The sequence below is a fragment of the Staurois parvus genome, unplaced genomic scaffold (assembly GCF_062004578.1).
Source record: "Staurois parvus isolate SC_StPar_1 unplaced genomic scaffold, SC_StPar_1.0 ptg000540l, whole genome shotgun sequence".
In the NCBI taxonomy this organism is placed as follows: domain Eukaryota; kingdom Metazoa; phylum Chordata; class Amphibia; order Anura; family Ranidae; genus Staurois; species Staurois parvus.
In genome coordinates, this window is record NW_028318336.1 from 1,494,706 (window position 1) to 1,512,460 (window position 17,755).

Consider the following 17,755-nt stretch of genomic DNA (forward strand, 5'->3'; position numbering starts at 1 on the left):
AGGGGTGTTGCCCACAGCAGCCACATTTATCATACATCAACTCCTCAGGGGTGTTGCCCACAGCAGCCACACGTTTCATACATCAACTTCTCAGGGGTGTTGCCCACAACAGCCACACTTATCATACATCAACTCCTCAGGGTTGTTGCCCACAGCAGCCACACTTATCATACATCAACTCCTCAGGGGTGTTGCCCACAGCAGCCACACTTATCATACATCAACTCCTCAAGGGTGTTGCCCACAGTAGCCACGTTTTAATACATTACGTCTTCAAGGGTGCTACCTGCAGCAGCTTTACTTTTATTTCATTAGCCCCTTAGGCATGTTGCCAGCAGCAGCTAAACTTTTAACACATGAGCCACTTAGATCTGTTGCCGACAGAAGCCACACTTATCATACATCAGCTCCTCAAGGGTGTTGCCCACAGTAGCCACACTTTTCATACATCAATTCCTCAGGGGTGTTGCCCACAGCAGCCACACTTTTCATACATCAATTCCTCAGGGGTGTTGCCCACAGCAGCCACACTTTTCATACATCAACTCCTCAGGGGTGTTGCCCACAGCAGCCACACTTATCATATATAAATTCCTCAGGGGTGTTGCCAACAGAAGCCACACTTATCATACATCAACTCCTCAGGGGTGTTGCCTACAGCAGCCATACTTTTCGTACATTAACTCCTCAGGGGTGTTGCCCACGGTAGCCAATGGGATGTTGGCAGAGATAATAGATCTTCTTACCTCTGTATCTCAGTGCCAAGTGCCAGGTTTGTTGTGAGAGTACCTTTTTGACTGTTTCTCCTTTATTATAAAGGAGATTATAAATAAAAAGAAACGGCTTACTTAACTGTCCTTTTTTCCCAATTACAGCCAGAGTTTTGGGGTCTTAGCAATGACTTAATGGGATGTCGGCCTTGTGACTGTGATTTCGGAGGTGGTTATAACAACAGGTACGTCTAGTTGACATTCGACTTTAGTTTCAAAGGTTTTAATGGAGAGAGCAAGTAAATAAAACTCAAATACTTGCCATACTCCCCACATAGCGCCCCACACAGGGGCGAAAAGTCACTGCACACTGGTGAATTCAACTTTAAACATGCTCATACTTCTCCTTAAAGCTGTAAAAGGCACACCATAATGCAGCATAAACCATCATTAAATAAATATTTTTTAATGAAAGCTGTGTAAGTACCCAAATTAGACCTGATATCAGCCTCTTGCAGTCTAATGCATGGCAGAGCTCAAAGAGGGGGAGGGAGAAGCAGCACAGTAGCCAATCAGAAGTCAGCAAAAGGAGCAATGGATGGAGACAGATTGGCAGAGAAATTAACTTGTCAGTCTACTGCTTTTCCTTCACTGCCCAGGCTGGGGGGGTGGTGTAATTGAGACCTGTAAGTGAAAGTGAAACTGCAACAGAAAAACATCAGATTCCTTCCCCTGCTAGGCAGGACTTTACTGTCAGGACTGGATGGAAAAAAATACAGATTTTTAGGCAGGTAAAACGTCTCCCTTATACGTCTTGCATCTGCGTATTGAGCTGTTTGCCTGGAATTCATCTTCAAAATATAAATGATTTGCCTCTGCACAGGTGTTCCCTGGAGGACGGTCAGTGTGAATGTCGAGCCAACATCATAGGGCGTCAGTGCGGAGATGTGCGGCCAGGATACTTCTGCATGCCGCTGGATTACTACACATACGAGGCGGAGAACGCCAAGGGGCTCTCCCCAACTGACCCCCGAACACCGGTAATGCTATGTAAACACTGAGGACCAGTATTGGTCACCTTTACGGTACATATAAAAATAAACCACTTTAGTTTTGGAGAAGGCGGGGGGATACTTTACCACTTCTGTCTGTGACACCAGTGGGGGGGGTGACCCTTTGCATTTTATCGCTGTGACACCATGGCAAGAAACGAGAATGGCGGGGTCACCAGGACAGGATGAAAAGCCTGACAGTGAGCTCTTTGTTTCTCCCTATAGAAAAAAAAAGTTTTGGGTGGAATTTGGCTTTAAGCCTTTTTTATCTGTTTTGGCATATGAGCCTTGTACACTACACTATATTGCCAAAAGTATTGGCCCCGCCCTCCAAATCATGTGATTCAGGTGTTCCAATCCCCTCCATGGACACAGGTGTATACAATCAAGCCCCTAGGCATGCAGACGGCTTCTACAAACATTGGTGAAAGAATGGGTCGCTCTCAGGAGCTCAGTGACTCCAAGCGTGGTCCCGTGATAGGTGGCCACCTGGGCAATAAGTCCATCCGTGACATTTCCTGGCTACTAAATATTCCACGCTCAACTGTTAGTGGGATTATAACAAAGTGGAAGCAACTGGGAACAACAGCCACTCAGCCACCAAGTGGTAGGCCACGTCACATGACAGAGCGGGGTCAGCGCATGCTGAAGTGCAAAGTGCGCAGAAGTCACCAACTGTCTGCAGAGTCAATAGCTAAAGGCCTTCAAACTTCATGTGGCCTTCATGAGCACAACAACAGTGTGTAGAGAGCTTCATGGAATGGGTTTCCATGGCCGAGCAGCTGCATCCAAGCCTTCCATCACCAAGTGCAATGCAAAGCGTCGGATGCCGTGGTGTAAAGCACGCCGCCACTGGACTCTAGAGCAGTGGAGATGTGTTCTCTGGAGTGACCAATAACGCTTCACTGTCTGGAAATCCGATGGACGTGTCTGGGTTTGGCGGTTGCCAGGAGAACGGTACTTGCCTGACTGCATTGTGCCAAGTGTAAAGTTTGGTGGAGGGGGGATTATGGAGTGGGGTTGTCTTTCAGAGGTTGGGCTTGGCCCCCTAGTTCCAGTGACGGGAACTTTTAAGGCGTCAGCATACCAAGACATTTTGGATAGTTTCATGCCCCTAACTTTGTGGGAAGAGTTTGGGGATGGCCCCTTCCTGTTCCAACATGACTGCGCACCAGTGCACAAAGCAAGGTCCATAAAGACATGGAGGAGCCAGTTTGGGGTGGAGGAACTTGACTGTCCTGCACAGAGTCCTGACCTCAACCCCATAGAACACCTTTGGGATGAATTAGAGCAGAGACTGTGAGCCAGGCCTCCTCCCCCGACATCAGTGCCTGACCTGACAAATGTGCTTCTGGAAGAATGGTCCAACCTTCCCATAGACACCCTCCTAAACCTTGTGGACGGCCTTCCCAGAAGAGTTGAAGCTGTTATAGCTGCAAAGGGCGGGGCCAACCCAATATTGAACCCTACGGACGAAGACTGGGGGGCCATTAAAGTTCATGTGCGTGGAAAGGGCGGGGCCAACTCAATATTGAGCCCTACGGACTAAGACTGGGGGGCCATTAAAGTTCATGTGCGTGGAAAGGGCGGGGCCAACTCAATATTGAACCCTACGGACGAAGACTGGGGGGCCATTAAAGTTCATGTGCAGGGAAAGGGCGGGGCCAACTCAATATTGAGCCCTACGGACTAAGACTGGGGGGCCATTAAAGTTCATGTGCGTGGAAAGGGCGGGGCCAACTCAATATTGAGCCCTACGGACTAAGACTGGGGGGCCATTAAAGTTCATGTGTGTGGAAAGGGCGGGGCCAACTCAATATTGAACCCTACGGACGAAGACTGGGGGGCCATTAAAGTTCATGTGCGGGGAAAGGGCGGGGCCAACTCAATATTGAGCCCTACGGACTAAGACTGGGGGGCCATTAAAGTCCATGTGCGTGGAAAGGCCGGCCAACCAATACTTTTGCCAATATTGTGTATTTATATTTGTTTTCAGGCAGTATGAGACCTTTTTTGATGGTGAATGTTCATTTATTGCTGAAATAGAATTAGTTAGCATGTAGAATAAACATTTATTTGCAGGTGTCTTACTTCCCATCTCAGACATTTTCAGGACACATTTGCAGGACACATTTGCAGGACACATTTTCAGGACACATTTGCAGGACACATTTGCAGGACACATTTGCAGGACACATTTTCAGGACACATTTGCAGGACACGTTTGCAGGACACATTTTCAGGACACATTTGCAGGACACATTTGCAGGACACATTTTCAGGACACATTTGCAGGTATGCCATTACTGGGATGGAGAAATTCCACCGGCGCTTAGTCCTAAAAGAGCCATTGTTATAGAAATGAAACGTGGCCAAAGCGGTGGAGTTCTGCCAATATCATACCTTGTCCCAAGTTCTCTCCATCCGGTTTAAATTCCTTATCTCTTGAAAGTTGGAATCTGTAAATGACTTGTTTGTATCATTTATTACAGGGGTCTCCAACATTTCAGTACAAGGGCAGCATTGTACAGTTTACATTTTTTTAGGCCTGAATAAAAGCCATCATAGTCATTTACATCAGAGTCCCCCCTCACATCAGGGTCCCATCAGAGTCCCACTTTACATCTGGGTCTATATCAGAGTCCCCCTTCTGTCAGGTTCCCCATTAGAACCCCCCTCACTACATCGGGGTCCCCATTAGAGTCCCTCTGTTAATTAGGTTCCCCATCTGGGTCCCCCTCACATCAGGGTCCCCATACGAGACCCCCTTACATCGGAGTCCCAATCAGCATCTCCCCTAATATCTGGGTCCCCATCAGCATCCCCCCTAACATCAGAGTGCATATGAGAGTCCTTCCTACATCAGGGTCCCCATCATAGTCCCCCCTACATTACAGTCCCCCCTTGCATCAGGGTCCCCATCAGAGTCCCCCCTTACATCTGGGACTCCATTAGAATCCTCCATAACATCAGAATTTATGGTTGAACTGGAGGGACTTTTGTCTTTTTTCAGCCAGACTAACTGTAATACATGAGAGTCCTCTTTAGATCAGGGTCCCTATCAGAGTCCCCCCTATATCAGGATCCCCATTAGAACCCCCCCCCCTACATCAGGGTCCCCATTAGAGTCCCTCTGTTAATTAGGGTCCCCATCTGGGTCCCCCTCACATCAGGGTCCCCATACGAGTCCCCCTTACATCAGAGTCCCAATCAGCATCTCCCATAATATCTGGGTCCCCATCAGCATCCCCCCTAACATCAGAGTGCATATGAGAGTCCTTCCTACATCAGGGTCCCTATCATAGTCCCCCCTACATTACAGTCCCCCCCTTGCATCAGGGTCCCCATCAGAGTCCCCCCTTACATCTGGGACTCCATTAGAATCCTCCATAACATCAGAATTTATGGTGGAACTGGATGGACTTTTGTCTTTTTTCATCCAGACTAACTCTAATACATGAGAGTCCTCTTTAGATCAGGGTCCCTATCAGAGTCCCCCCTATATCAGGATCCCCATTAGAATATCCCTATTCAATTAGGGTCCCCATCATGGTCTCCCCTCATATCAGGGTCCTAATCAGAGTCCTCCATACATCAGGGTCCCCATCAGAGTCCTCCTTACATTAGGGTCTCTATCAAAGTCCCCCTTACATTACAGTCCCCCCTTACATCAGGGACCCCATGAGAGTACCCCCTACATCAGGGTCCCCATTAGAGTCCCCCTATTTAATTAGGATCCCCATCAGAGTCCCCCTTACATCAGGGTCACCCTTAAGAGTCCCCCTTACATCAGGGTCATCTTTAAGAGTCTTCCTTACATCAAAGACCCCATTAGAGTCCCCTCTGCATCGAGCCAAATCTATCCCATTGGCAGTAAAACCGTGCGTTGGTCCACCTCAAATCCTTCTCGGCCCTAGTCTTCAACGCTAAACTCAAGGCTAGCCTAGTCGGTTCCAGTATAGTGAGTGTGTCCCTATTAGGTTTGAGTTTATGGAGTTTGCTAAGTGACTGCAATTCAGCATCTAATTTCTCTATATCTATCCAGCGCTCCCGCTTAATCCGAGAGGATTCCACCAACTAGGGACCACTGCCTGCGCCACAGTGTCACACAAGGCACAATGGAACAGGGGGGGTAGCGTGCCACTCCAGATCGGCCTACCAGTCACTATTATAGATACAGCTATTCCCAAATAATATTATACCCGTAGGATCAAAAATGTAGGTTAGGTTCACCCTCCCCCAGGCCCCCACCGCCACTGTAGCAGGCTGGCCCCGGGAGACCCTGGGAAGGGCACTCTCCTAAGCCTCCAAACCCCCGGGACCCTCCAAGTCAGTCGGGGATCCCCGAGCCAAGGAGGCCTCATCTGCATCCTCACAACTGAAAAACCCAACCACAATGCTTGGTCATAAATTTAAAAGTTAACATATGAAAACTATTATGGCAAAATGAGTCCCACAGACACCCCTAGCATCACTGGTTTCACAATCCAACCAGCAAGAGAAACAGGTAACCAAAGAAGGAGTTTGCAGATATTCATGAGGGCCTAGAGTCCCTGGATCTTCTAGACTTGGATCTTTGCCATAATGGTGAAATTGGACATGGTGGTAGACTGCGTTTAGCTAGCCCTGGGGTGTTTGGAGCCGGAGAAGAAGCAGGGGGTTCCTGAGCAACGAGACCCAGCTGCAGTAGGAGACATTCCCCCTCCTGGGACAATGAGAAGCTATAAGCCTTATTCTTGAAATAAAAAGCTAAACGAAAAGGGAAGGACCAGCAATATTTAATGAAATTTCTCGTGAAAGCCTGCAGCAAGGGTCTAAGGGCCCGCTGTCGCTGAATAGTATACGGTGAAAGATCAGCGAAGATCTGGATCTCATGTCCTTGGATTTGTAAGCAAGGGGTATCTCAAGAGCATCACATCACAGCTTCCTTGACTCGAAATGTGGCTTCACAATAATATCCCACGGTGACCCATCTGCCCGAGGTGATTGTAAAGCTCGATGTGCCCTATCCACCTCCAGCATGTGGTCAGGGGTCGTAGGGAGGAGGCCTTTCAGGAATTCTTGGACTACTGCAGGAGTGTCCTTCACAGTTTCAGGGAGCGCCTTGATTCTGAAATTATAGCGCCTTGATCAGTTCTCCAAATCATCAATTTTGGCAAGGGAGGAGGCCTTTCAGGAATTCTTGGACTACTGCAGGAGTGTCCTTCACAGTTTCAGGAAGCTCCCTGATTCTGAAATTATAGCGCCTTGATCGGTTGTCCAAATCATCAATTTTGGCAAAGCAGTCTCTAGCTGATCCTGGAGGTCTTGGATGCGTGCTGTATTCTGGCTACCATTTTATCCATCTTAGTCTCAATGGTATCAATGCGGGAGTCTAAGCCCTGCAAGTCCACCATAATATCTGTAGTAATCTGCGAGGCCATCTTAGTCAGATGTTTGTCCAGCAGCTCAGAAAATCTGAAGAACATGCTGGTCATATCCATGCTGCAGGGGGTGTCAGAACCCGCAGCTGGGTCAGGCGGGATAGGCTGGAAGGCCTGCACTGAGAGAGAGCCAGATCGTCCATGGCATGATCGATGAGGGACTCCATAGAAGCTGGTGAATCTCTACGTGAGGCAGGGGTACTCACATGACTGCTCTGGGTGTCCGGAATCTCCATCAGGCCTCCCCCTTCATCACCCAGCAAGTGAGGAGACAGACCGCATGGCTGTGTAGCAGGTCCGAGCTTGGAAGTCCAAGCCTGAATGAGTCCACTGACCGATGGTGGGATCACATCCTCTGCTCCATCTCTCCCAGTTGCCAGACCCGCTGGAGAGCTCAGAACGAGGGCTGTGGGTGCCGTGGTTGGGTATCATCGGCCGGCCTGGGACGGAGCTCTCAGTTTGAGCGGCCATCTTAGAGAGCTCCCCCTGGATTTACTTTTAAAGCTGAAGTTCAGGCACAAATAAAGTGTTACCCTGGACCCTGCATTCACTATATCTGGTCTCCCTGGACCCTGCATTCACTATATCTGCTCTCCCCGGACCCTGCATTCACTATATCTGGTCTCCCTGGACCCTGCATTCACTATATCTGCTCTCCCCGGACCCTGCATTCACTATATCTGGTCTCCCTGGACCCTGCATTCACTATATCTGGTCTCCCAGGACCCTGCATTCACTATATCCGGTCTCCCCAGACCCTGCAATCACTATATCCGCCCTCCCCAGACCCTGCAATCACTATATCCGCCCTCCCCAGACCCTGCATTCACTTTATCTGCTCTCCCCGGACCCTGCATTAACTATATCTGGTCTCCCTGGACCCTGCATTCACTATATCTGGTCTCCCTGGACCTGCATTCACTATATCTGGTCTCCCCGGATCCTGCATTCACTATATCCACTCTCCGCAGACCCTGCATTCACTATATCTAATCTCCCCAGACCCTGCAATCACTATATCTGGTCTCCCAGGACCCTGCATTCACTATATCTGGTCTCCCAGGACCCTGCATTCACTATATCCGGTCTCCCCAGACCCTGCAATCACTATATCCGCCCTCCCCAGACCCTGCAATCACTATATCCGCCCTCCCCAGACCCTGCATTCACTTTATCTGCTCTCCCCGGACCCTGCATTAACTATATCTGGTCTCCCTGGACCCTGCATTCACTATATCTGGTCTCCCTGGACCTGCATTCACTATATCTGGTCTCCCCGGATCCTGCATTCACTATATCCACTCTCCGCAGACCCTGCATTCACTATATCTGGTCCCCAGACCCTGCATTCACTATATCTGGTCTCCCTGGACCCTGCATTCACTATATATGGTCCCCCTGGACCCTGCATTCACTTTATCTGCTCTCCCCGGACCCTGCATTCACTATATCTGGTCTCCCCGGACCCCGCATTCACTATATCCAGTCTCCCCGGACCCCGCATTCACTATATCCGCTCTCCCCGGACCCCGCATTCACTATATCCGCTCTCCCCGGACCCCGCATTCACTATATCCGCTCTCCCCGGACCCCGCATTCACTATATCCGGTCTCCCCGGACCCCGCATTCACTATATCCGCTCTCCCCGGACCCCGCATTCACTATATCCGGTCTCCCCGGACCCTGCATTCACTATATCTGGTCTCCCCGGACCTGCATTCACTATATCTGGTCCCCAGACCCTGCATTCACTATATCTGGTCTCCCCGGACCCTGCATTCACTATATCCGGTCTCCCCGGACCCTGCATTCACTATATCCGCTCTCCCCGGACCCTGCATTCACTATATCCGCTCTCCCCGGACCCTGCATTCACTATATCTGGTCTCCCCGGACCCTGCATTCACTATATCTGCTCTCTCCAGACCCTGCATTCAATATATCCGGTCTCCCCGGACCCTGCATTCACTATATCTGGTCTCCCAGGACCCTGCATTCATTATATCTGGTCTCCCCGGACCCTGCATTCACTATATCCGCTCTCCCAGGACCCTGCATTCACTATATCCGGTCTCCCCGGACCCTGCATTCAATATATCCGCTCTCCCTGGACCCTGCATTCACTATATCTGGTCTCCCCGGACCCTGCATTCACTATATCCGGTCTCCCCGGACCCTGCCTTCACTATATCCGGTCTCCCCGGACCCTGCATTCACTATATCCGGTCTCCCCGGACCCTCATTCACTATATCCGGTCTCCCCGGACCCTGCATTCACTATATCCGGTCTCCCCGGACCCTGCATTCCCTATATCCGCTCTCCCCAGACCCTGCATTCACTATATCCGGTCTCCCCGGACCCTGCATTCACTATATCCGGTCTCCCCGGACCCTGCATTCACTATATCCGGTCTCCCCGGACCCTGCATTCCCTAAATCCGCTCTCCCCAGACCCTGCATTCACTATATCTGGTCTCCCACAGTACACACAACATGGAAATGCAATTATTTTAGTAAATTTAAACTGCTAAATACCTTTTATCATCAGCAGTATATAGCAGTCTTGTGATTTCTTGAGCACTGGTTAAAGCTTGTAGGATGCATTTTCATTCTCCTCTGATTGTCCTGAGGCTGCATAACCCTTGACCCTCTGTCTGGACAGTGCTGATTGGCCCTGTGCTGATCACATGCACCCTCCCAAAGGAAAAAAAACTCTCTAGAAATACACACCAAACTGAGCATGTGCAGAGTGATTCCTAGAGCTCTGTATATCAGCAGATAGATTGGGGACAGTAGAAAAAGGGGAGGATCAGAGAAGACAGGATCAACCAGCCTTCTACTCAATTCAGAGGATTACCCCTTAGGTTCCACAGTGAGTATAACAAGCATGCTTTACTGCATCTACAGACTGATTGTACTGTTGTGGGTTTAGTAACATTTTAATTACAATATCTTCTCCAATAGCCGCAAAATCTGCTTTGTGTGCACCAAATGCTTTTACAACCCTAGTTATTACCATGTAAAAGTAGCAATGAAATAATCACTGTACTGCACATAGCACATGAGGAACTGTGGGAGGGTCCTTGCAGGCTCCACCCACTACAGGCTGTCTGCAAAAAACTAGACCAGTCACCCTCCACAAGGAGAGAGAGCAGCAGTGAGTGGTCTTTATTACAGGAAGTCTCACAATGGATTCCTGCAAAGACCTGGAAGAAGTGCCCAGAGCACACCAGGATTCAATGAAGAATACACATGACATGACTCTTGTATTTTAGATAATATTTTTTTAGCCCGGAGTTCAGCTTTAAGTCAGGAAGGTTCCAGTTCAGGAAGGCAGGAGTACAGGGCAGTGATAATTATTGTACCTGCTTGTTAAACAGGGTGACCCCAAACCAGAGTCTCAGACGGACTGTGTGGAGTACTACAACGCCATTCAGAATGGAAAGAAAGTGAGGCTGCGCCGACACCGAAGAACCATCCGCATCCTGCAACAGAGGGCGGCCAACCGGCGAGCACGCCAACTGCAACAAAGGGTGAGCCCAATGCCCCCAAAGGTTGGATCTGCTACTGTTGTATTATTTGACTAGCTATACTTCCAACACATTACATCCTCAGCTGAGAATGTTGGGGAACACCTTCATTTGAAGTTATTTCCACATTTCGGAAAGTTGGCCACATATGGAGAAGTTTTAATCAGTTGGTTTTACCAGCAACTGTGTAAGGTGTAAGTGGTCTGCTTCAATGCTTACTTGGTATGTTGGTGGAAACTCAAGGGTAGATGTTGGATGGAGCTCATCCCCGCTCGTCATATGTCTGTGCTGTACAAACCGGCCACACACAGATGATCTCCGCTTTCCAACAAAACTTCATTGTTCTAGAGAACATGCACAAGGAAGTCCCACCATGGAACCTCCCCTGAGATCATCGGTGTGCGTCCTATATGAGCTTGATGGACATCCCATTCCAAACCATGGGCATTAAAGTAAAAGAGTTTACCCTCTATTTTTGTCTTGAAGACCACTGCCACAAAAGCAAAACGTAATGGGAAATCCATTTAAAGTTGTCACCAGAACAAGAGGTGAGGGCAAATCTTCCCCTCTTAGACAGATGGCCCCCCATGGAAAATTGACCCTCACCTCTTGTTTTGTTAAGGTCAAGTGAAGTATCTGTTCTTATCAGTGTCCAGTGGGGGTGCTCCCGACCATTCTAGCTTTGCGGGGATGGTTGTTGTATAGTACCCTCACTGGTATGATGGGGGTCCGGAAGGCTGGACCGGAGGGACAGAAACCAGGGGGCGCCACGATACGCTCTGGGACCTTGGGAGTAATTCCTCTGGGAAAGCTGGAAAGACCCAGTACCTCCTGATTTGGACGGATCTACCTTGGTCTGGCCTGGGGCTGGGGACGCAAAAAGTCCGCAAACTCAGTGCCCCCTGGGGAAGACGCTCTCAGGGGTGTCACTATTAACACTTGGGTGTGGGACCCCACGGTGTGAAGATGACACTTGGTCACTGTTTTTACACATCTTTTTGCACAGCGCCCTAAGGACCAGGCCTTTTGGCTAGGACCAGGGCAATTTTTGCTACAGGCCTCAGGGCCTGGTCTGTGCACAATTCGGCACGGAACCACTTTTTTATTTTTTCTTTATCTTTATTTATTACGCACTTCCCACGTTTGTCACTTTTTTGCTCTTATGTGTGTGTTTTTCACGGATGGAGGGTGTGGGTCCTCGGGCCTACCCTGAAGTCTAGGGGGAGGATGTGTGGCCCTACGGTTCCTTCCTCCCCTGATCCCTAGAGGACTCTTCTTCGGGAGAGTCCCCTTGTCTAGTACTGGATGTCCGGCTTCGGCTGGGCATAGGGAACGGTGGTCCACCAGGCCTTTTGGCCAGGAGGACCGATTGGGAACCTTGTCCCCGTCAGGAGCTTCGTGCCCCGGGGGATCAGGGTAAGCGGTCCAAGCCCCTTTAGGGGTAGGACACAGCACACCCCTAAGTGCACTTTTTCGTGTGGTGTTTTGCACTTGCACTTTTTTTGTGAACACTTACGGGTTTTTTCGTTATAGTTGCACGTTTGCGGACTTAAAAAAATCTGTTCTTATTGGTTTTCAGGAACGGAACGCTGGTTTAAAATATGTTTTTCTTCCATTTGGGTACTTACCTAATCTAAGGGTGCTCTGGTCTGGTCACATGATCAGCTCCCAGCACTGGCTTTAGGACAGAGGGACAGCGGAAAACGGATGCCCCATAAAAAGTCTGTGGGTGATGTCACTGCCTAGGCTCTGCAGCCATTGTCGCTGCTCTCTCCCCTCAGGAAATGGTCAAAGACTGTAGACATGCTACAGAAGATGGTTCTCTGCAGCTTCTCTGCAGCCATTGCCGCTGCTCTCCCCTCCCTTAAAGCTGGCTGCTGTAGAGATCATGTGACTGGGCTGGAGATGGTCACGTGACATGGTACAGGAGATGGTCAAAGACTGTAGACATGCTACAGGAGATGGTTCTCCACAGCTTCTCTGCAGCCATTGCCGCTGCTCTCTCCCTTCCCTTGAAGCTGGCCGCTGTAGAGATCACGTGACTGGGCTGGAGATGGTCACGTGACATGGTACAGGAGATGGTCAAAGACTGTAGACATGCTACAGGAGATGGTTCTCCGCAGCTTCTCTGCAGCCATTGCTGCTGCTCTCTCCCTTCCCTTGAAGCTGGCCGCTGTAGAGATCTTGTGACTGGGCTGGAGATGGTCACGTGACATGGAACAGGAGATGGTCAAAGACTGTAGACATGCTACAGGAGATGGTTCTCCGCAGCCATTGCCGCTGCTCTCTTCCTTCCCTTGAAGCTGGCTGCTGTAGAGATCACATGACTGGGCTGGAGATGTCACGTGACATAGTACAGGAGATGGTCAAAGACTGTAGACATGCTACAGGAGATGATTCTCCGCAGCTTCTCTGCAGCCATTGCCGCTGCTCTCTCCCCTCCCTTGAAGCTGGCCACTGTAGAGATCACGTGACTGGGCTGGACCACCCTTAGATTGGGTACAGTATATAAGTATACTTACATTCTTTTACAGGGTAGTTGGTATAGAGCGTAGAATGAGCGTGGGGTGGGAGCAGGTGTAAGCTTGGTTAGATTTTGACCAGGCTCCTACCTTGAACTTCTAGTTTTGCCCTACATGGACAAAGTTTAGGTTCAGAGTGCGGTGGTGGTGTGGGGGGGGGGGGGGGGGGGGCATATTCAAGTACTTCAGAAAATCCTGCCTGGCTTTTCCTCTGAGGACGAATAGACGGGGGTGCCAGAAAATTCTGCAAACCATAATAATCATTACCGATCAAGAAGAATCTGGTTGGATTGGATGAGGATTACGTTATATGTCTCTGTACTCGTAGAGATTGACAACTCTTTGGCAGCCAGGTGTTCAGGACACACCCTGTGGCACCTAATTGTCTGTAAATCCTGAGTCTTGTGTAAGAATAACAGCAGGCATCTCTGAACATGTGTGGGTGGGGGGGCCATGGCGTTCTCTACACTCTAATGGAAATCTCTCTCCCCCCCCCCCCGTTACTGTCTCCTGCAGGCAGACATTGAGATCATCCACCGGGAACACTCTCCAGATCACATGATCACCTGGACTGGGCCTGGCTTCGCTCGTGTTAGAGATGGCGCTGGCCTCTTGTTTCACATCAACAACATCCCGTATCCCATGGACTATGACATCATGATCCGATATGAGCCTGAGGTACTGACGTGACCTATGCAAGTTCTCAAATGATACATATCTATAAGATACGAATGTTACATTGTAATTAACATAACACCAGAGGGCAGTAATGTGCAATCAGCTAATTGACCAATCAGATCCTCTCAGCCTATCAGCCATTATCAATCTTTGCACCCAGAGGAAGCCTTGAAGTAATTTTTAGGTCTCAGAGGGGTCAGTGGGAAGAATGCTCCGCTCCTTACATTGGTGGTCAGTACAAAGAATGCCCCTTACATTGGGGGTCAGTGGGAAGAATGTCCCTTTCATTGGTGGTCAGTGGGAAGAATGCTCCTTACATTAGTTGTCAGTAGAAAGAATGGTCCTTACTTTGGTGGTCAGTGGGAGGAATGCTCCTTACATTGGTGGTCAGTGGGAAGAAGGTCACTTACATTGGTGGTCAGTGGGAAGAATGTCCCTTACATTGGTGGTCAGTGGGAAGAATGCCCCTTACATTGGGGGTCAGTGGGAAGAATACTCCTTACATTGGGGGTCAGTGGGAAGAATGTCCCTTACATTGGTGGTCACTGGGAAGAATGTCCCTTACATTGGTGGTCACTGGGAAGAATGTCCCTTACATTGGTGGTCAGTGGGAAGAATGTCCCTTACATTGGTGGTCAGTGGGAAGAATGCCCTTTACATTGGGGGTCAGTGGGAAGAATGCCCCTTACATTGGGGGTCAGTGGGAAGAATATTCCTTACATTGGGGGTCAGTGGGAAGAATACTCCTTACATTGGGGATCAGTGGGAAGAATGCCCCTTACATTGGGGGTCAGTGGGAAGAATACACCTTACATTGGTGGTCAGTGGGAAGAATGCCCCTTACATTGGTGGTCAGTGGGAAGAATGCTCCTTACATTGGTGGTCAGTGGGAAGAATGCCCCTTACATTGGTGGTCAGTGGGAAGAATGCCCCTTACATTGGGGGTCAGTGGGAAAATTGTCTGTCACATCTAGTAAGATCATTGGTGTCATGCTGCTTGCTCTGCCAAGTGGCTTTGGCCATGGAACTTTGGGAAATCAATTTGTCAGAGATCAAGGAACCCCAAGAAACCTTTGGAGGAACCCTGGCTGAGAGACTCCAGTGGAGTGAAAGTAACACTCCATTTTATAAGAATTATAGATAGTAGAAAACAACATACATTTTTTGAACCATGTTGATAAATGAACTCCAGCCTTGGCACTCGGTCATGTGATCCCTGCTTGTGTTATAGCAGCACAGAGTTCCAATAACCATTGTTCTCCATTGCTTTCCTTGTAGTCAGCAGAGGACTGGGAAGCCATTGTCAGTGTGACATCTCAGATATTACCCATGAGCCCCCGCTGTGGAAATGTGCTACCCTCTGAGCAGATGTATCGGGAAAAACTGCCACATTCAGAGAGGTAAGCTGTGACATTGTAACATTGTTCTCAGAATGTAAAAACTAGTAATGGAAAATACGTTTTTGACCATCGTTTGTTTATGTCAATGACGGGCAAATTACTCAACACCTGACATCTGACTAGCGAAAATAATACAGGAGATGGTCAGGGACTGTAGTGATACTACAGGAGATGGTCAGAGACTGTAGACCTGTTACAGGAGATGGTCAGAGACTGTAGACATGTTACAGGAGATGTTCAGATACTGTAGAAATACTACAGGAGATGGTCAGAGACTGTAGAGATACTACAGGAGATGGTCAGAGACTGTAGAGATACTACAGGAGATGGTCAGAGACTGTAGACATATTACAGAGATGGTCAGAGACTGTAGACATATTACAGGAGATGGTCAGAGACTGTAGACATATTACAGGAGATGGTCAGAGACTGTAGAGATACTGCAAGAGATGGTCAGAGACTGTAGACATGTTACAGGAGATGGTCAGAGACTGTAGACCTATTACAGGGCATGGTCAGAGACTGTAGACATGTTACAGGAGATGGTCAGATACTGTAGAAATACTACAGGAGATGATCAGAGACTGTAGAGATACTACAGGAGATGGTCAGAGACTGTAGACATATTACAGAGATGGTCAGAGACTGTAGACATATTACAGGAGATGGTCAGAGACTGTAGAGATACTACAAGAGATGATCAGAGACTGTAGACATGTTACAGGAGATGGTCAGAGACTGTAGAGATACTACAAGAGATGGTCAGAGACTGTAGACATGTTACAGGAGATGGTCAGAGACTGTAGACATATTACAGGAGATGGTCAGAGACTGTAGACATGTTAAAGGAGATGGTCAGAAGCTGTAGACATGTTACAGGAGATGGTCAGAGACTGTAGACATGCTACAGGAGATGGTCAGAGACTGTAGATATGCTATAAGAGTTTTTAGTGGCATGATCCTGGAGGCGATCATAAATTAAACATGGTACAGGAAGTGATGGAGACTGTAGATGTGTTACAGGAGACGGTCACAGACTGTAGACGTGTTACAGGAGACAGTCACAGACTGTAGACATGTTACAGGAGACGGTCACAGACTGTAGACGTGTTACAGGAGACAGTCACAGACTGTAGACGCGTTACAGGAGACAGTCAGAGACTTTAGACATGGTACCAGAGATGGCTGGAAACTGTAGAGATGGTACAGGAGATGGTTGGAGATGGTAGACACGGTACAGGAGGTGGTCAGAGACTGTATGCTATAAGAGTTTTTATTTTAGAGCCTGAGGACATGGTCCAGGAGAAGATTATGAAAGAGATCACTGGATGTGGGCCATAAGCCATAGTTTGGAGATCCCCAATCTCTAACAGTCTAATTTAATATGTCTCCAGTCTATGACCTTCTCCTGAAGCATGTCCCCGGGCTCCAACAACTTCTATAGCATGTTTGCAGCCTCTATCTTCTGTTGCACATCCAAAGTCTCTGAGAGTTTTCTGTAGCATTATATTCACTTATTATGTTTGACCCTTTGGTGATGTCAGGGGCCTGCACTTGAGGCCCCCCAAAGAAAGACATTTGACCACCCTTGGTATAGAAGATAAGGCTTTCACGTATGTCTTTCATTTCTAGATATCTGGTCCTCTCGAAGCCCTTTTGCTTTGAAAATAACAACCAGTATGAAATCAGCATCCGCTTCCAGCGTTTGGAGGCCACCAATCGACATCCGGGATCCTTCATCCTCGTTGACTCGGTAAATATGAACAATGTTTGCTGTTACATGTTGGAGGCAGGATTGTAATTGTTCCCAGGACCATTAATACCATGCCAATCAGAGCGCCATTCAGCCCACACATTAAAAGGTGTGAGAGATGGATGGAAGAAACACAGGACACTTAACCCTTTTTACATGTTTGTGTTTAAAAAATAATTTTAGGACTGAATATGACATAAATCCCCCAAATATTATATATTTCCTGAAAGCAGACACCCCAGAGAATAAAATAGCAGTAGTTCCAATGAAGGAAACACCAAATTTCCATTTAAAGTATGCTAAAGTTCATTTTAGAGAAGAGAAACACAATTTTTTTTGGTACTACATAAAAGATGGCGCCAGTAGATAGATTTCCAACATTACAAATTTTAAAATTGCATGTGCCCGTGGAACAGTAACAAATTATGGTACCCTGTATTCTCCATAGGGGATGCTTTAAAAGCCCCTAAAAGCCATCATTTTAGAGCTAACCATGAATAATGGGCTTGGAATGATTCATCTCACTCCGATGTGCGCAGTAATATGTAACATTTGTAGCGCAATCAACGTTTTCTTGCGTAGGTGCATGTATGTGTTGGTAAGGTAGGGCTCAACATTTTGGGGGGATTATAAGTGCTTGGGGGTAACGTTTTTTTTTTTTTTTTTATAACAAACTTTTTGTTACT

General features: G+C 48.3%; 1 protein-coding gene across 2 annotated transcripts in view; it reads left to right on the forward strand.

The window, feature by feature from the left end:
• The window catches only part of LOC149451429 (laminin subunit beta-1-like), a 176,945-nt gene that overhangs the window by 92,653 nt on the left and 66,537 nt on the right, over nt 1-17,755 (forward strand). For both annotated transcript variants that reach the window (XM_089690710.1, XM_089690709.1), the window contains exons 13-18: nt 876-955; nt 1,594-1,750; nt 10,567-10,719; nt 13,755-13,916; nt 15,195-15,316; nt 16,949-17,069. In XM_089690710.1, the coding sequence (XP_089546836.1) occupies nt 876-955; nt 1,594-1,750; nt 10,567-10,719; nt 13,755-13,916; nt 15,195-15,316; nt 16,949-17,069 (795 nt within the window). The remainder of the gene's footprint in view (nt 1-875; nt 956-1,593; nt 1,751-10,566; nt 10,720-13,754; nt 13,917-15,194; nt 15,317-16,948; nt 17,070-17,755) is intronic.